The following is a 20,688-nucleotide window of genomic DNA, read 5'->3' on the forward strand; positions in this document are numbered from 1 at the left end:
GTTAGTGGAGTTTCTGCTAAATTAATAGACATCGTCTGTTGGTTCCGTTATGAATTTATTGCCCTTGGGGTGAAATCGGTTTAGTGAAAAATTGATTGTTAGATCGTGTAATCGTTGCGAAAAAAAGATTTGTGATTGAATTTGGACGTTGAAAACCTGTGCTCTCTCATATTATAATATAATAGAATCCTGTCTCACAAACACATAATAGAGGACTTTCCTCTATAATTAAAATAAATATTCTTACGACAATGTTAATAGTGACACTTATGAATTAATAATTCTTTGTGATATTATGTAGGTTGTAAATGGAAGTAAATGTCATGATAAAAATCCACGTATATATTTCTTAGCATTGCGAGCAGCAACCTTCGCGTAAATTACTAAAATATTCGCGAATGTCACATTTTTGCCTTCTGCTACGTGTATTGCTTTCGAGCTGCTAATCCACTGTCTGAATTTTAATTTTTCCATAAAAATGACCGTATATGAAGGTAATAATTCTCTGTCTCCTTTTTTCCTGCCGTTCGTCGTTGTGAATCGATAGAGTTTCGTGCGGCGTGGCGTTTCAATTTAATGTTGTTCAGTTAAATCGCTCGTGCTCTGGCGACTTTACAAACATGAAGTCCGCAGGCCGATTATTTGCTGTTACACGTGGCGCACGGGTGGCGCACACGTGAACGCAAGCAACCTACGCGTCGTGCTGTTAACGCGTTGTTAATGGAATGTAAACCGATTTCACTGCGACCAGATATCTTTCCCAGCTTTTGTGCGAATTTGTAATGACAGCAAGCCCCCATTGTATAAATAAATGCGATTACGGTATAATATGTTATTATATATTATATTATTGCATCGTAATAGATTGTCAGGTGTTTGTTTTAACAATTAGTCATATGCAAATGATACGATACACGAACAAGAACGGAACTGTGTAAAAATGTTACAAAACGTATTTAACCGTGCAAGCGAGCGGGGCTCTTCGTTCTGCGAGTCGCTCGCATGACTATTTCGAATTTCACTCTGCAACGGGGCGAGCTATCATAAAGTCCCTTGTCGCAATTACTCCGCCCTACTTCGAAATAGAGAAATTAGGTAACGAGAATAATCATACTGCTTATCACTTAAAGTACTCGTATAAGTCGGGATATAACTATGTATAACTGTATAAGCGACGTGTTTGAAAGATCTGATACCGAATAAATTGGAACATCTTGCGAACATTTCACACCTCGCCTACAGTTATCCAGGAGCACTGTCACCTACAGCCACATTATTTTTAAAATATTTGCAGATAAATATCGCGCAAGCAATAAATTTTCATAGCAATATTTAATTATCGTGGTCCTCGGATTTTTAGGATTACAGAGAAGTTATTGTAATTTGAATATTTTCTGAATCTGCAAATATTAAATTTAATTATTGATTAAATTTCGTAACATAATATAAATTTAATTAAACGTTAAATATTAAACGTTAAGTTTTAATGGGCATGGAAATATGCTCCAATCGAAAGAGAGAATATTATGTACATTTTGATGAAGGTAAAAAAATTATTTTTTACTAAAGAATTACTTCCATCGTAATTCAGAAAATTATAATTAGAGTTTACGTCTGTTGATTTTAATGCTCTGCCTAGCGACACGTCGGGCAGTTGCCATAATGTACGAAATATCAAGCCACAGACTGGCGGTTTATGTACGACGTGACGTTAGCATGGTAATCAAAATCATAGTTTATGCTCAAACGATCGCACATCGATAAATCATTCGACGCCAATCCAAGCGTGGCGCATCAATAATTTCGTTACGGAACTACGGTGTTGGACGAATCGATGCGAGTACCGTAGCGAAAGCCAGGTATCTCTTGCAGGTCAAACACCAAGAATCTTCACATAATGCCAAGAAAATTCAACCTCTTAAGGGTAACGAAAATGAATTCATTTATCGCTTTCAATAAATTTATAGTAAGCACTTTTCCGTGATGCATTCAAGGCGCACCATTTTTCTTTCAATAATTTTATCTATCCATACTCTATCTCTTTTTCTTTTTATTGTTCTCCCTCTACGGGACCGCCGTGGACTACAGTGTCATTTGGCCATACTCTATCTCTACCCTTTTTTTCTACCAACATTCTCTAGCACATTTAAAAAATCAATCTGATTTACATACCGTCTTTTCTAAAACAAATTTTATGATAATTCTAGTCACAAATTAAGTTGCATTTTTCTTAAATTCTTTTTTATTCTACATCCTTAACTTTTTTTGTATAAAGTCATGAGTTTTCTGCTTGTGGCACCAGTTCAGGGACACCCTGTATAAAATGGATCGTCCATGACCGATTTCGGTAGAAGTTTTCGTGTCAATAAGACGCAATGAAAATTGCCACGGATTATATTTATAAATATGCATGCGTCGGTAAGTTCGTATATGCATACGAGTGTGGTGAGGACATTCGTATCGAGCTTTAAATGCTAATAGATGAAAAGCGCTGTGGGTTTATAGCAGGCGTCAGAAGTTCGCATGCAAGAGGGACACTTGCGTTGCGTAAGTCTCTATTAAGTCGAGAAACTTAGACACTCCCGGCTCCATTTAGAAAGTAAACTTTTTACTTACCCCTCCTCCCCTCTCAAACGAGCGCAATTTAGCCTCACTTATGCATATTATAGGAGACTAAAATTGCATGAAGTTCAAGGCGCGCGATCCTAACGTATTCGGTTATCCGAAAGCAAAGTCTCAAAGTTTCCGAATAGCTTTCGGCTTTCCGCGAGAAGTCGTAGTATATATCTCCTAATGCTTTTCATAGAAGAAACAACTATTAGACGACTATCGATTTGATAGAAACATGTAACATGTAATTTACGTTATCAATTGCTAAAAGTTAAAAGTGGTAATACTTTCATAAATATTTTCTTATAATTGCTACTTTTTTTTTAGTTTAATTTGAGGCACGTGACCAAAATATATTCTCGTGGAAATTTAGATGTTCATATTAACGTTGAGCTTTTAGTAATAACATTGTAATGTTATTAGGAGGCTAAACTAATATCTTGATGTACAATTTTAACTATTCGGCGCGTCTTTTATTAGGATATGGTTTTAAATAAGATAAAATGTATATGTATTCAAATTAAATCTGTAAGTTCGAAATAAGTAAGGATCGAATCAACTTAAAAAGAGCAAAGTAATTCGTCGAGCACCAATCACGCCGTTCGCGTGTTAATAACAATTTTACTGTAATGCCACAAAATCAATGTGTTAGTAAACTAAAACGTTAGAAAACAATGTTACGTGAGTGACAAGGAATCATGCAGACAGTTCACGTCATACTGGATGAACGCGGAGAGTCGTAAAGAAGAAACCTGAAAAGCACCGAACCTTAATCGCAGAGATCACGAAAACCCTGGCCCATCAGGGTTGATACCCCTCCGGCGTGGTGTTGTTCTCCCGGGTGCGCGATCGCTTCACTGTCGGACAGAAAGAAAAGAGGCGCAAGAAGACGCTAGGCCACCCCGTTAGCAAGCGTTGCCGCTAATCTTAATCGAAGTAAAGTTATCGGAGCGTGCCTAAGTTGTGTCAGAATAGTCTCTAGATCCACTCCGTTGATCATTGAACATGAAGGTAAAGTAAGACCATCACCGCAGATTCCGTGATTTGATCAGAGGATAAATGAACGGAGATTGGGTCTGGATAAGACGAGAAAGGGAAAAAAGCAGGATAAGATTCTCCACCCCCGAGAAGTACTTTAAAAAGTCATTAACAGACCGAACATGCTGCCGTAGCGATAAGTGTTGTCCCTTTACAGTCAGTTCTTCCATTTGTCTTAAATTGTGCATACGCAAAATCTTGGATTTATTACTGTCCGCTGGCAGGCTGCATTTTACAAAGTATCTTCATTGATCTATCGAGGAGTCTTCGACTCCCTCAAAATTTCAACAGTTATAAAGAGTTTTCATCTCTAATAAACTACACGTTACAAATTTATAACTTATCATACAGTAAACAATAATATTGTATAATCATGCTGAGAAACTTGAAAATCTATCACGGAAAGTCATTTATATTATAGTCGCCGAAGTAAAAATTGTTTGCAGCTGAACAAGGATACGTGCTCGATGCGCTCGGACGCGTACTGAACCGACTTATCATAATCGTATCGCGAGAGAAAAGATCGGCCAACGCGCTCAGCGATCGGATTACGGCGAGATTTACGCGCTATCGATCCGGTGAAGGATTATTTCAACTTCCTGCTAAGATCGATCACTGGGCCGGCAAAACAGAAATGGAAGAACACCCACAATCTACGGCGGCATTATTCTGCGTTACGTTATCTCGATCCGACTGCTGCACTTTCCGTTACCAGATTTCCAATTATGTTTGCACATGAATTCTACCCTCACTAATGACTGCAATGTCCGGTAACACTTTGTGACTGATAAGACAAAACCCTGCTTGTATTCTTACACCTTGTACAAGGTTTCGCGAGATTTATATTAAATTTAAAAAGTATTTTCGTTTGAAAGATTTTTCAACGGTGGATTTCAATCTTCTTTAGCAAGATTTTAACAAAATAACCAATATTTAAACTCAAACAATTTTAGCCAGTTAATTTTAATAATTGGCAAATTTCACTTTTTAAGTTTTCCAAGTGTACTTTTTAACAAAATTAATCAAATCATTAAAATATTAAACAAATGTAATAGTCTCTTATTATTCTGTAACTATTTCTTGACACAAAAGTATATTCTTTCAAACTTTCAGAATTTAAAAAGAGAAAAGAAATCTTTTTAAATTATTACAAGACACGTACCTGAAATTTTTAGATTATGCAACATTAATAAGTATTCATTTCATGTATATATATATACATGTGTATCTCTTCTCATTATATGCTATACATTTCTGTATATTCTTTTATATTGTTTTACACGTTATTATCATTTATAATTTTATGTTACTTCTCAGACAGTATATGTCTAAAAGACTTCATAAACACGTCTTTAATACACGTTTTAGACGTACATGTCGAAAAACAATTTAAAGATGTCTTAAATATGTCCTTTAGTCATGCATGCTGTTTCGGATATTTCCACATCTACTTTGAAAGCACCGTCCAAGTCATCTTATCCTAAAGATTTAAATCATATGATACACCTACATTATTAAACTTCGATCAGTTATAATAAGAGCAGTTGAGATAGATAAATTGAGCGCGGATATTAAGGTAGAGATAGGTTGCGGTGCTAATAAAGTGCATGGAAAATATAAGACCGAATCGCCGACACGCATACGATCGCATGTTCGATCTGGGGCGTCGACGCCGACATCTCCAAACTTCTCGTTTATCGATCGACTCTGGTAGCCTCATAGCTCTATCTGTGGACCAACCGTTATCAATAATGTATACTTCACGCCGAATAATTCAAGGTTCTCGTGGCGTTGGAAGTTATTGGAAAATTCTGTGGTTAACGCCCAGTACCTTCTGTTACCGATAAATCTTTAATGGCAAATTTCCACGCTACTTATAAATTTTCATTTTGTTTCATTATATAATAAAACGTGCTTTCTCCTTTTCTCGCACGTGTTTCCTTTAATCTATTTTATGTCGCTAAAATAAATTACATTGGCGCGCTATTATAAAATGGAACCTAATGCAATTAATGACGGAACGAATATATGACGATGACTATTTTTGCAAATAATATTATAAGTAATATTTTGATTAATGATTTAATTCTTATTTTGTAACGTTTAACACACTTTGACTTATTGCATTTAAGAAATTAACAGATGATAATTTTGCGATGAAATATCTACGTTGCGTTCGTACAGATATATATTGTCATTTAGGGATCTATTAGCGATTGATAGATCAATTTGTCAACGACCAGAGACCGATCGATAAAGATAGGAGAGGAGAATCTGGGTGCATGGTGCTGGGATCACACTTACAAGACTTACGATCGGCGTGTCTGGTCCTTTTGCGTTCGCGTGGCGTAGTTCTAGTGGCTGGCGTTTTTGTCGCGGTTTTCACCAGAGATTCCAATAGTTCGTCAACGCCATCAGCCAAGTTACCGTTAGTGCTTTCATCCCTGAGTACCGGGCCCAGTGGAATTATACGTCCTAAAACATAATAACATTTTCTGCTACTCTATGTACGAATATACTTTAAACATTCTTTTTATAGAATGTAGAAAATTGCTGGACGACGCTTGTCTGGCAAATTCTAATTAAAGAAATTCATTGCGAAAAATATCGCACCTCGGCCAGGGTTTGAACCTGGACCTCCCTACACTCTAGGCGGGTGTCTCACCGATTAGACCACTGAGGCATGTGGTAATATATTTCTCGCGATAAACAGTACCACTGATGACATCTTCGCGTTAATTTTTCTGCTAGAATTGCGCGTCGATTCGGGTTGTCGGTTCTAACACAGAACTAACGAAACGATTTTAAGTATCCCCGTTCCCTACCCTCCCCTCCACCCTGGACACCATCATTCGGTCAAGGTGTATAAATAACGTAAAGAATTATTTAGCGCCAGGTACATTCTTTTTATAGCTCCATCTGCAACGTAGCAAACTACTCCTTATTGCTTCTAAATAATATATGTCAATGGTGTTTATCCAGAAATTACTTAACTTTTTAAATTCATAGTCAATTTATTAATTACAAAATTAAATTTTCTATTTATAAATTGTTAAACTTTTTAGAAATTTAAACAAGATTATTCTCGCGACGATTATTTTGACGACGCACGTCGATGCGTTATTACCGATCTCAATTATTTTCAACTAACATTTTCGCCGGCTGTAAGATAAATCTTCTATTTATTCGTGCGGAAATGTGCTTAAAAAAGAAAATGTGTTTAACCAAAGAACAATCCTTTGTAGGAAATCGCGTATCTACAAGAATCTCCTTCCACATCGTCTCACTATTTCATTTCTTACAATCACCACATTCAGTCCGCAAGGCAGAAACTTCGAAACTGTCAAATACACAGAATTTCTTCCCCAGAGCTTCTTTCAAACTCGTTCCAGAAAAGCTATCGCGGAGGCAGTTCCGTACACTCTCGATACAAGGACTGTGGAAAAAGAGACGAAGTAGAAAGAGGATAAGAGGGTGGTAATAGAATTTTCATGGGCGAAACGAAAAGAGGAAGAAAGAGATCCTTAAGTCTCGCTTATTACGTGTTCTTTGACGACCGTAGATCAATCTAGACAATTCATTTTCGTGGCTGCTCTACCATAAGGAATGTTAAACGCTTTCAAATGGCTTCCTGCTCGCTGATTCAATCTGCAGATTCTAATAATACCATGTTTTACTTAATACATTCGTTGCGTAAACACTTGCGTCACACGACAGATTTATACTTAAAAAGAAATTAAGAAAACGTTCGTAATTTTCCTTTAATATTATTCATTAAAGAACTCAATCAAAGCAAAAGGTACATGAAGTTGCATTTAATAATGACTGAAAAGTATAAATAAAATGTTACCGTCTTATATGTGTTACTTCTTGATAGTTTAAGTAATTATTTCAATTTTAAAATATTATATACAAAGATCTTATAAGAAAATCGCAAAAATGCAAGTTCTGTTGAGCTAACGACACATAATACTATTTCTCCTACTGGATTGCTTACGAGAGCCAATCAGGACGCAGAGTTTTGCCGTTGGCTCTCGTAAGCAATCCAGCAGGAAAAATAGTATCGTGTGCCGTTGGCATTAGATTAGGTGACTTCCAGTAGAAAATTCAGTAGGAAAAATAATATCGTGTACCGTTGGCTTTATTATTAATATTATTAAAAAAATGTTTTCTTATAACTTATTAATCATTGAAATAGTATGAACATTTTTCATTCAGGAAAGTACGAGAAATTTCACTGAATTTCACATTTTTTGCAACAATCAATTATTAAAATTTTACTTATGAAACCAAACTGCTAATAGAAATACAATGAAAGCAAGAATAAAATTAACATCAATAATAATATAATATAATAGTGCAACAGTATAATAATTGTATCTCTGATTGAGTAATTTGTTTAATAGCCTTATCACACCTTTCAGTAAAATCGCTGAAATAAATCATTATCCCTCGCGTTCCTCGTCACAGAACTGGCGAGGTTTTTCCAGCTGTTGAACTGGAGGGTCGTCATATCCAGCTGGAAACGCCAGCACGACTTAGACGGGACGTTTAGATACTTTATGTCGGGGCATACACGAGAATAAAGGGGAGAAAAGTTATGATGGCCACGGTAATGCACGCGGTTGGGTTTACGAGCTGGATAGGCACCAACCCCTTGTTCCTTGAGTCGGCCCAATCCTCCGCGTACCCACCTCGGCGAGAGCGGGAATAAAAATTCCACGTTTCCCCAAGAAAGTGGTGATCCGCGGTTACAATGTAATGTAGTCTTACGAGATCTAGGATGTGTCAGTCGTTCCCGTTGGATATTCTTCCCAGGGTGGCTTTGCGGCGGGTTTGATCGTACATAACAATGAATCTTCGTTACTCAGAATGAATAGATACTCGAAAAATGCTAAATCGAATTATTTTACTGTAGTATTTATGTTCAGTCGAAGGAGACACCGAATTGCAGAATAAATAAAGCTTTCAGTGATTTACGATTTTATTCTCTAATTAATTCAACGTGATTGCTCCCTGTCAAGCGCTAAGTTTAATTTTCTGGTTATTAATATTTATTGAATGATTCCAAAGACCTAAATTCCAAAAGCAGTTAACTTTAAAAGAATCGGAAATATTCTTCTTAACGTAAAAGAAATACAAACTCCCTAATTCATTGAATGTCCATTCATAAATAAATAACAGACACAATAGCTGGTTGTTCGAGACTTTCTGGAAAGAAAATTGGCAGGAAGAGAGCACGGAATGTAACAAGTTTGCGAACAATATTACGATAATACTTACAACATCGAGTCCAATAGAATTCTTTCGAATAAATTCTAGGAATAAATTTCTTACGAGCTGTTATTTACGCGATACTTCTTCGCGCCGACTCGAATAATATCCACGTCGCTTCGAATATTCCCCGTGGAAGTTAACTACTTTTACATTCTGCCCTCTTGAGGCAAAGTTACCGTCTTACGTAGCGCGCGCGTAAAGCGCAATAAAGAGTGAGTAAAACAAAATTCCACTCAAGTTGAAATTTTTCTCTCATGAATACGGAATTTATGAAGCAACACCGTCGAAGACGTCCTACCTTGACGTTTCTTGCGGCTGAATGATAACGCTACTCACGAGTTACATTTACGACTTAACGATACGGCGGGTACACGCAATCTCGAACATCATCGCGAATTTCGGGCGAGACAATTCCGAGTCGCGCAAAAGGAGGAACTTGCCGAATAAGTCCCCGTGCGAAGGCAATAAAGATAACGAACGGGGACTTATGCGCGCCGGTAAGTTTCAGCTAAACACGGAGGGAGGAAGGAGAAAAGAACTGTATCCGCGAACGCGCCGTATAATCACAAAGACGGCGACGCATTTACTTCTCGTTTTCCGGTAATGTCGTCAAATGACCCGGCGCTATCCTTAAATCTTGCCTGCAAGAGCCGCTGCTTAAGGGCGACATTTATCTCGCGCGCGTCGCCGCCACCACCGAGCTGGAACATTACGGAGATGAAGAGAAATTCTCGCACTTTGTTCTTATCCGCGGCGGAACAGCCGACGCGGCCGTCGTCTTTTAGAGTGCGTTATTTTCGCGCGAGTTAAAAGCGAGGCTAAATAGAGATGCTAGAAAACTGCAGTCGTGTTACGTCGTGATCGCTCTCGCGCTGCGATAAAATCTCATCCGTACGATAGCGAAAGCGAGAACGTTCAACTTGTGTTTCTCGATTCATGTACACATTAGTACATGTACGTACATTTCATATATATACCTGTGCATATAATATTCCATGGAGTTGTGTATTTCACTCTGGCTGTAAATCATACGCGATATTTTCATTGATTTCTTCTCCACAATAATTCAACGATATGCCAATATTAAATTTCTAAATATTTTTAACATCAAATGTATCGCCAATTAACTAAAAAAACTATTTTGAATCTATATAACCTTATATTTTACTTTGTTAATATCTAATGGCGAAAAATTTAATAATAATTAATACATGGGTTTTATAAAAAAAAAGTACAATTATTTCATATGATCAAACTATAAATGATCTGTAAGGCAGGCGAATGTAACGTGTACAAATGACACGATATCTAAATCCATTATTTGTTAAAAATTTGAAATGTATCATAAATCGTACACGTCATTTGTATTCGTAGTATGGAGGCAAATTAAAATGATTTTGCGTATACCATTGCGTTTATTATATTATGTTATGTAATGGAACGTAATGGATTACTAAATATTTTAAAAAACATGAAACGTTCATATTATGCAGCACTATGCAATCAATTTTCAACGTAAATTGCTTATCGCTGTTGATTGGGTAGAATAAAAGATATTGTTAGCTGCATATTTATAATACGAAGCAAAATTTATTTCAAAAGTAGAAAACCAATATAAAAATCTAATGCGCTAAAGTGGGAAGAAGAAAGATCTAGGAAAAAGATCTGACAAAACTTACCGTCTTTCTTCTGTCTTCTCCATGGTAAAGTGCCATGGATACTCTCGACGTCTGAAATGTCACTGCCAAGTAGTTGTCTGAGTTCCGCGTCCGCTCGATCCTCCTTTGTACGAAACTTGCCGACCTGTAATAAGAACAACATCAAGATTTTACCGCAAAACTTGTAAAAGATGCGCGCAAAATTTTATCAGAGTGATATTCTATAAGAGCAAGAACAATTTCAATAGCTTCACCCGAATGTAAATGTAACATCGGAAAAATAAATTTTATAACAGTTTACACCTATATCGCAAAATTGCAAATATAAAAACCAACGAGAAAAAATTTCGTTACCACTTTACGCTAATTAACATTGATACTGCTATTAATACCATGTGGGCTAATGTAATCTAAGTATATAAATTTAATCCACAAATTTCGCTACGATATTTTCGAGAGGAAAAGACACAAAACTAAAATGGCTTACCTCTGTTATCATCTTTCCTCTGGTTTTATTGCGTTCTCGATGATTGGCTTTCTTCTCGAGCTGCTGTATTACTCGTTCCCTCGTGGTTCTGTACTCCAGAGCAAATTCGGACACAATCCTACAAAACTCATTCGGTTTTGTGTCTTGCACCCTATGCAGTGGTATACCAAGCCACAGAATGAATTTGCGGAAACGATTTATAATACGTCTGTGCACGATGTCTAAGACGATTATCCTTTCGGCGCAATCGGCGAGGAAATCGGACATTCTGCGATATAAAAACGAAACGGTGTATTGTTTGAGAATATAATTTAGCGAACAATTGAAAAAAAAATATATATAATGACTCAATGATAAAATAAAGTATAAACTAGAAATGTGTTTGTATGTATGCGTCGCTTTGTTATTAAAAAATATCTCTGGCTGTAGTCAATTGATTTAAACTACTTACGTGAGAAACGTATAGTACTTAAAAGATGAAAAGTAATTAAAAATTGCGAAAAATAAAAACGTAGGTCTATGAGAGAATACAGGTGCAGTGCAAATGATTGTCGGTGGAAGGAACGGATGGAAAGACTCGAGGGAGGAGAAAATGTCCATTCGGTAATTAATGGAAGCTCCACTTGGATGGCAGCCAGTTTCATAGAAAAAAAAACTCTATCCCGAATTTATCGAAGCCACTTGGGACTTCTTTAATGCGAACACTCGGGAAGATTCGTAGGAAAAGGCAGAACGAGCGAGCGAGCGAGAAAGTAAGAGAGAGAGAGAGAGAGATAGAGAGAGAGAGAATCTCGGAAATTGGTTCGGGGGCTGAGAAACTCAGCAGGAATTATACTCACTTGACCTTCATCATCGTAGAACCATCGTGCTTCGCAATGAGCTTGAGATGGTCCCAAGACGCTTTGCACTCGTTCTCGAGTTTCGCGATGTTCGCCGCCAGCTCGTCGAAATCGATTTTCGAGGCTCTCGTTACCGCGCCAATCTGAAAGCAGAACCGCGTTGGCGGTGCCGAGAAAGCTATTCCAATTGTCTTCAAGAATTATACGAGGAGTTTAATATTTATCTGACAATGAGAGAGGCACAAAAATAACTACTTACGTCTTTACTTAATATTTTTAACTTTTCAATAAGAACAATCTATTTATATACAAGAAGTTGCGTATTCATAACCGAAGTATAATATTCACACAAATGATAAAAAATATAATTGCAACAATTTGCAATTGTTTATAACGTCTTATTTCTATTTTGTATCTTAGAATTGATTTTTGTTGAATCTTCTGTTTTCGAAATTATGTGTGTGTCAGTAATCTTTGATATTAGCTACTTAAAACTTATCGTCAACGAAATATGAAGGAAAAATTACTCGTGTAAAACACAGACGGAATAGCAGTCGAAGCTTTCACTGTCTACATCGGTAAGATAAATCAGGCTCAATAGCAGAAAGATAAGTGATTTATTTCGTATAAAATTCAAGCCGATGTGATATACGCTGTGGGATAAAATCAAATAACAATGAAAAAGTTCTGGAGACATGAGCAAATCAATTTAGTCTTAATTTCATGAATAAACAATAATGCTGCCGAGATATCAGAACAAAGTTTCCTCGGCTTCTGATCGTATTAACTGACTCTCACCTCGGAATAAAGGTCCGTGGAATCCGGAAACTTCTCCATCACCATGTGGCAAAGATGATGAAGCAGCGAGTGCTTGTGAACCGTATCCTTCACTTCAGGTACTTTGACGAGGTATTCTAGTTGAAAGCCCTTCACCTGAAAAAGGATGAAGCCCTCACATCGTGACACGACGAGTCGCCGTGAAAATCGCGGCTCATTTTGACCCCCGTAAAAATTTAGATTTATTTGTGTATTCACGTCATGCGAACATAGACATTTCTATGAAATAACTGCGTCGCTCGGAAATTAATCTGACGCAAGTCTAGCTGCCGGTAAAAATATATTAGAACTTTTTTAATACAGCGGATATTTCGTCAAAACTTTGGAAAATTCCGACGCTGTAGACAGTGGACCGTGATTGCAGCAAACTCCATGTTAAATCGAGATTGTTTTTTGGAAAAATGTGGCTACCAGCCAAGTGGTATGGAAAGCATCCGGTACAATCAGCAGTTAAAACTAAATTATCGATATCGTCAGATTTCCGACTGCCACGATCTCTCGCCACGTTGCGAGACAGACGGATTAAGTGTATATCATTTGGCTGGCATTCAATACTCACCTCATTTCCGTTGAGAAATATCCCGATCGAGAGGAGCGTGCTCAGAATCCCACGGAACGTTTTATTTACTCGCAAGGTCTCCATACCTTGTTTCAAATCCATCAAAGGATCCGCGATTTCCTGAAAATCACGAAAACTCCACATTTATTTCCTCGCCTCGCGAATTTTCGTAATTGTGTCGATTTTCGTAATCACACGTCTCATTGACGCATCGAGATTTGAAGCAATTGTTAACAATTATGGATTATTGTATTTTAATCAGATGCGGAAAATAAGGAGAGAACCATTTCTTATAGAAACTTTTGCAACGCGTATGTTTCACCAATAAAAATTTCGTAGTCTATGTATTGAATCTACGTACATAATTCGAAAGCGTGAGAGTGAAATAGCGAAAACACAGTTTAACTATTTCGATTTTGAACTCAACGTTTTCCCTTTTCGTCGGTTATTTGTTCGATTATTTGTCAATGTAATAATTCAGATTAAAAAATGTTTTTATTAACTTCATTAACGCCAATTTTTGCATGCATTTCTGAATTAATCTATTTCATTGAAGAATGGCGTATCTCACATTCCAATCATGCAAGTGAGTATAAAAAGATTCGGATTTTCCGGCGCGAACTATTTCGCGCTTTAGCTACAGTCGAGCGATGCCAAGGAAGTTAGGTCGTCAAGTGACCCTTAGTTCGTGACAATATCGGAATTTGCCATTTTGTCGTCGAAGAAATACGCCGAGAACGCTCTTCTACCTGTCGACTTCCTCTCCTACATTGCCAACATTCCTTCTCGTCCTTGATACTCGCGATGAAATGCGCGCGCGAAATCAAAAGGAACGAAGCAGACAAGAAATATAAGAAGCCAATTTAATTTTTATTATATAGTAATATATTCAACGATATATATAAAACATTTACTTTAAAGCCGTGTGTATGATATATTTGCACGTTTACAATGTTATTCACGCAATTATCTTTAATAAATTAGGTTTTATTAAAAAAGAAAATGAAAAAAGAAGAATTTATATTCTATCTTTTAAAAAGAGTTAGGGTCGGTTTTTCCAATCTCTTGGTAAGTTAACTAATAGTTAAATCATATGTCTATCTTCGTCTGAGTTAAAGGAAAAACAAAGACCTACTTCTGTTGATGATATTTCATATCGTATTAATTGTGATTCAATTAAATTAAAACCCTTTTTGATGAAATAATAAATAAATAATAATATAATGTTTCATTCAAGAGACGCTTAGTTATGAAATTACCGACACTGGAGCATTAAATTCTACTATCGAAAGTAATTTATCTCGAAATAGACAATTCAAAATTGAAGTATAGAACAATTTACTGTTAAATTATATATTTATTAAAAAATACATAACATAATATTAAGACTTACTTTTTCGGAATTTTCAAAGTCTAGTTTGAAGGCCCACAGCTTTAGCCTAGCTGGCAATTCCGAAATGGAGGTCAAAGTCAGGAGGAACTGTTCGGCCGATCCTAAAGGAAGGTCAGGATTGGCGGCCTGCGCCTCTTGTATCCTGGACTTTTCTTCTTTAGTGGGTAGCATCGTCAGAAGTTTCTGTTGGGAGGATTTTGGGACAAGGAGGGCAGCGAACGAAGAAGAGAAGTAAATTCGAAATTAGAGAAATCAGAATAAACTCAGAAATTAGAATATATGCATTTTAAATGAACTTCAGGGTGGACAGTCAACGAAAATTTACAAACTTTAGAAGAGCTTTCTATTGGCCGGCAAATTAAAGCGGGATCAATGTGATCCGTGCGAATAAAAATTGAAAAATTGATGAAAGATATACATTAAGTAGAAACTATACAATTGAAATAAGCAAAGAGTGAGAAGTGGTGACAATTAATTATTACAATAATGTTTGAATAATTATCATTTTATTTAGAAATGGAATTATGTCAGAACCATCAAAATACTGTGCATGCTCGCATTTTTCTAGAGTCTACAATGCGTGCAATAAGAAATATTATTTAATTTTTATGTTGAGCATTTGAATTTTACTAAAAAATGGAAATATCATAATAGAAATATAACAAAAAAGATGCTATATTCTTACCTCGATACCCTCTCTATTCATAATGGTAGCATCCATTTTTAAAATCGCAGTCTTGATAGATCTTGGCGGCGGCAGCTTCGTCATACCAATGTTGATGGCGTTCGATCTTTTATGATTTAGCACGATAATCTCCTTGTTTTTGTTCATCTCCTGCTGCTTCTGTTGCCAACAACAAACGACAAATTTTCGGTTATATCGAAACATTTGCTTATGATATAACCTCGACACTCTCTTCATTATACTTTGTAGCACTTAAAGTTATTGCGGCACAATTAGTATCTTTCACCGTGCAACAAATATTCCGCTAAAAAACACACCAAAAAGTACAAAACATTGGGACACGTTACACAGATTCGTGAAAACAATGGTGGAGTATCTTGAAAACGTCACTATACAGAATGGGATAATATTAGTTATTCTTTTGATTACACATGGAGATATAGGGTCAAGATGGGAAATCGTGGATCAGGTGTACTCTGTGAATTATTTGTTTTTTTGAGTGCAAGGAATGCACCGATATTGCTGTTTATTTTTATTTACGTACCAGACAAGACTTGCATCAGTATTCGCGCGGGTATGGCGACGGATGTACCATTTCGAGATAAGATTTTGTGTTTTCTTTGTTTATCAAAGCTTTTATCCCAGGTAAATAGTTTATTTGTTTTTAGGTCGACAATATTGAATAAGAATTTTCCTTTATTTCTCTTTTGTGTTTATTCATTGGCATTTTATGATTATAACGATCAATAAATAAGATTATGGTTTGTGTGTCAGTGGGTAGGTGAACAGTGGATCAACGGCGTTTGAATAAGAGATTTTCAGGCATCTTTTTACAAATTGATAAAATCTTTCAATGTTTTTTTCTTAAGGAACTTGTGTCGTCATTGTAATGTATTGTTATTATTAGAAACTTAAAAAGTTCTTAATAGCTTTTTGATTTTTTTATTTACATAAAACAGAATATTTTAATTTATTTGTTGTTTCATACAACTGCACGAAAAGAATTTTCTCTTAAAATTTACCCTGAAGATCGTGGGACAACATGGCATTTTGAAGAACTTTATAAAAGTTTCTTAAAATTTTACCATACTTTCTACTAATAAAATGTACACTAAATATAATTACTAGTAAAATGTATATGATAAAAATTCAAAAAACTCTCATAAAAGTCTTCGAATTGCCACGTTGTCCCACGATTACATGATTTTCAGGATAAATTTTAAAAAAAATTCTCTCCGTGTGTACTGCAGCATGGTGTACTGTGTACACCCGTAATGTACACACAGTGACTAAATTCCCATTAAAAAAAAATTTCTAATTCTGTTACTGTCGGTACTTGTATGAAATATGTGTATAAAACGGTATAATAACCGAGTAATAACGTTACTTTGAGCGTGATTTGAGTATTTTCAGATTTATTTGCGAAGATATAAGTCTATAAAGAGATTTAAACGATCCACTAATTCTACCTTGACCCTATACATATATGACGTCTTCAGCCAACATTATCTGGCTGCAGATGACGGTTCACCAAACAATTTCCAACAATCATCACGAGATCAGATTATAAAACTACCCTTTATAAATCCGAACTTTGAGACAAGAAATGTATCCGTACAATGTCTAATGCGAATAAATTTAATATCTAACACGAATAAACAGACGTTTACGCGAACTAATTGTAATTAAAAATAGGAAAAACGTATTGTATCATATAATATTATATAATAAAATGATAATTAAAATATAATATCATATAATAAAATGATAATTTAAGAAATATTTTAAATAAAAGTATGTAAAAAATTAAACGTTTAAATTTATATCGAACGAGACAGATGTTAGATTAAATTAAACATGTTACCTTGATATCAATTGTACATACACTTATACTTAACTTTTTTAAATCAAAATCACATGAGAATTGAAAGATATAAGAAAAAAGTTTTTTGTCCACTGGGTTTTTACAACAACGTAAAATTTGCAAGTCGTTTCAGTCATTACTTTATATGTCTTACCAAAATTATATAGTGGTGAAACGAAAGCGAAAGTTGAAATTATCAGTTGTAATTATCAATATACAATTATTACATGTATTGTCACAACAACGTTAGAAGCAACATCTGTTATTAATAATCCCTGATCAATTACAGTAAAAAAATATTCGTGTAACAAACGCAGGTAACGTTTACAACAGCGATTTGCAATGTACCAATATATACCAGTCTTTTTGAGAAGAGAAACATTTTCTGCAGTCTCTATTAATTATGCATTAATTAATTACGCAATAATTACGTTACTGTCAGCATAAGATCGATCGCACCAGCACTCGTGAGAAAATGCATTCCGAATGCATGCATTTATATTAACGATCAATAAAACCAGGTCGAAAGTTAAGGAATTAAGACTCACCTCCTGTAAAATTCCAGCATGCCATTTCGTTCATTTTTTTTTTCGTGCGAGCACCAACAACATTGCCAAGAATATAAGAAGAAAATTAGTCGTATTGCAGTAAACCATCATCACTATCACCATCCCTACCATTATTCGACCGTCGTCATAATCGCTATTCATGATCGTTATCATAACCGTTATCCTCACGCGATACGGTTGGCCACGTTATTAAATTAGCCGACGTTATTGTACAGCGCTTATTTGATAATTACATACATACGTGGTGGAGCACAAAGCTCACTGAAAGTTAATACCAATCCAAGTTTGCTCAAGTGTCTTATTTCACGTCTTTCTTCGCGGAAGTGTAGAGTTGACACAAATATATTTATGAAAATACGTAATACAATATCTGATTCATAGACGCTAATACAACCAAAATTTTGATTTCATTTTTATGTAGAAAAAAAACATAAATAGTAAATATTTTTTAAATTCTTGTTTATATATGAAAACCAACGTTGAAGGCACAAAGTCATATTAAGAAAAGATTTATCAGGATATCGATTTGTGTGTAAAATCAGAATTGGAGAATGGTTTAATAACAAATTTATCGAATTTGTTTATTTTCGTTTCTCTAAAGGAGAGCAAAGAATTAAATCAGGGCATCGATTTAATTTTGGTGCATACTGTTATCTAATTACTTTTGTGTCTGAAAAAAGTAATTTTCAAAATCCATGAAAAATCTTCATGGAAAAATCGATCAGAAATAAATATCGACAAAACAATAGAAACTCGTCAAGATCAAAGCCTAACAAGTTCAACAAAATTTGTAATATTCATTACATCATATAAATGCTTGTAATGTGATATTTTGCTATTTACTGTACAATGATTACTATCTTTCTGGCGCACTTCGTACACCGATTTTTCCGACTTTCCTTCTTATTAGTCCGGAACATGCGACATTCATGGTTCTGATTTACGACGTTACAGAACAAGTGCAAGCAACTGTGCGCAACGTCATTATTCGCATCGAAGACGAGTTTCCCTTTTGTACCTTTTGTTCCGTTTATCCTTGTTCATCGCCGACAGATTCGCGATTTTCTTAGCACGCGGCCATTTTCTCGTTTTTTATGAGCGTAGGTCGACTGTAATTATCGGTGTGCTAAGCGGGTTCAAAGGGCGAGAAAGAGCCGGTGTCGGAAACAACCGGGACGGAAAAATAATGCGGCAGCTTTCGGTAACGCTCGAAAAATACGCGCAACTCAGTTGCGCAGTTTTCTCTCTCTTTCTGTGCCGTGCAGTACCTCTTGCTGCGATTTAGTTGCGTACAAACGCGAAATACAGGTGAGAGAAAACCAATATATCCGCGCCATGTAATTACTGCGATAATTAACGACGATATTCTCTACTCGATTGCAATGCTTCGGCAATGCCAGTGAGAAATTTTTGCAATTTTCTGGCGCGCGCGCGCGCGCACGTGTATCTGTCTGTGTAAATTCGTTTTGTAAATTATATATGACGTGTACTATTAACTCTTCTACCATACATAGATATTTTATCGTTTCTCCTCGGACGTAAAATTGCTAGAAATGCTTGAATACATCTTGCTTGAATGCATCTTGCTTGAATCTAGTTTCAATAAAGTCCAACGTATTCAAAAGTAGTTGCATTAAAGCTATTCATTAAAATATATATTATATAACAAGATTAAATTGTTAATTTTAATAAATATAAATTTAATCACAAGAAGAAGAAGATAGAGAAATCTCGCGAAAGTCGATATATGTATGTTTGTATTAATTGATATTCTTATTTGTTTGTGTTTGTAAAATAATCGTTCAGTTAATTGCCTTGTTTAATGTTTTCAATTACTTTTACGATAGAGATAAAGCTGCAACAACTGCTGCATAATTAAAATATGTAAAGTATAATTTATAACAAGAATACTAAGACAAGAAAGACCAAAAAGCGTATTATGTATTCGTGTGCATCTTAAACGTTATTTTCTTTAATATCTTTGGTATTTATTTAATTAATGTAATGATTTACGATCCATATCTTTGGTAACCTGATTATGTAATGTAAATGAACTAGAGATCGATAGAATTTCAATAAAAAAAGGAGTTGAACTGTAAGACTCACAAAACAGTAACAACTATTACAAATATATTTTTTAATTTAAAACAAAAAATATTGTAATACTCTGTTTGAACACAACCAAAAATATCTAAATTAAAATAGGATCAATTCACGAAGAGATGAATAAAAAAAAGATATCAAAAACTGGTTCGTTAATACCGTCAAGAGTATCGCCTGTTATCCGTCATAAATAAAGAAATCATAACTAAATCGTATGACGAAACGACTATAATTCAGAACTGATCAAATAAATTGGCGATATTTGATTAATTCGGTCACGTATAAAAATTTATCAATATATTAAAATATAAGATAATTGAGCCATACTTTACGTCTAATAATGTAAAAGTAAAATAATATTTAGCGTTAATTATTGTGTTAAAAATAATATAAAATTTTATTTTACTTAAAAAGTTGCGAATATGATGACTTTTTCTACATCACTACGGCCAATAAGAAAAAATAAAAATTAATTGAATTTTATTCTTTTCATCACGTAGCTATATCAATTTATGATTTCATGTTAATTATAAATAAACGGCAATTTCTTCTTATTTTGAGCATTTCTATTAAATTTACATGAGTCAAACAGACGCAACAGAAAGACGTTATCCCCTTTAAACGTGTTGCAACCCCAACCTGCTGGATCAACAGCAGCGTTTATGTACACAAGATCAGACAAGGTGTACGCTTTGTGCATATTGGAATTTTAGTTCTGTAAAAAGGTTTCTTGTGACAATCTCTTGCATAAATCAACATAGGACACTTG

At 35.2% G+C, this 20,688-nt stretch overlaps 1 protein-coding gene across 2 annotated transcripts in view; it reads right to left on the reverse strand.

The window, feature by feature from the left end:
* Window positions 1-20,688, reverse strand: part of LOC105567248 (FH1/FH2 domain-containing protein 3) — a 147,669-nt gene that overhangs the window by 7,096 nt on the left and 119,885 nt on the right. Inside the window, exons 11-19 of one of the 2 annotated variants that reach the window (XM_012021962.1) lie at window positions 15,384-15,542; window positions 14,699-14,881; window positions 13,306-13,425; window positions 12,708-12,842; window positions 11,910-12,052; window positions 11,071-11,338; window positions 10,605-10,728; window positions 5,953-6,123; window positions 3,379-3,467 (exon numbers count right to left, since the gene is read on the reverse strand). In XM_012021962.1, coding sequence (XP_011877352.1) covers window positions 3,412-3,467; window positions 5,953-6,123; window positions 10,605-10,728; window positions 11,071-11,338; window positions 11,910-12,052; window positions 12,708-12,842; window positions 13,306-13,425; window positions 14,699-14,881; window positions 15,384-15,542 — 1,359 coding nt within the window. In that variant the 3' untranslated portion in view covers window positions 3,379-3,411. Of the gene's footprint in view, window positions 1-3,378; window positions 3,468-5,134; window positions 5,377-5,952; window positions 6,124-10,604; window positions 10,729-11,070; window positions 11,339-11,909; window positions 12,053-12,707; window positions 12,843-13,305; window positions 13,426-14,698; window positions 14,882-15,383; window positions 15,545-20,688 lie in introns of those variants that run through there. The other variant, XM_012021961.1, reaches the window with a different exon arrangement.

This window comes from Vollenhovia emeryi, unplaced genomic scaffold (assembly GCF_000949405.1).
Source record: "Vollenhovia emeryi isolate VEMERY1.0 unplaced genomic scaffold, V.emery_V1.0 DF939139.1, whole genome shotgun sequence".
Classification (NCBI taxonomy): Eukaryota; Metazoa; Arthropoda; class Insecta; order Hymenoptera; family Formicidae; genus Vollenhovia; species Vollenhovia emeryi.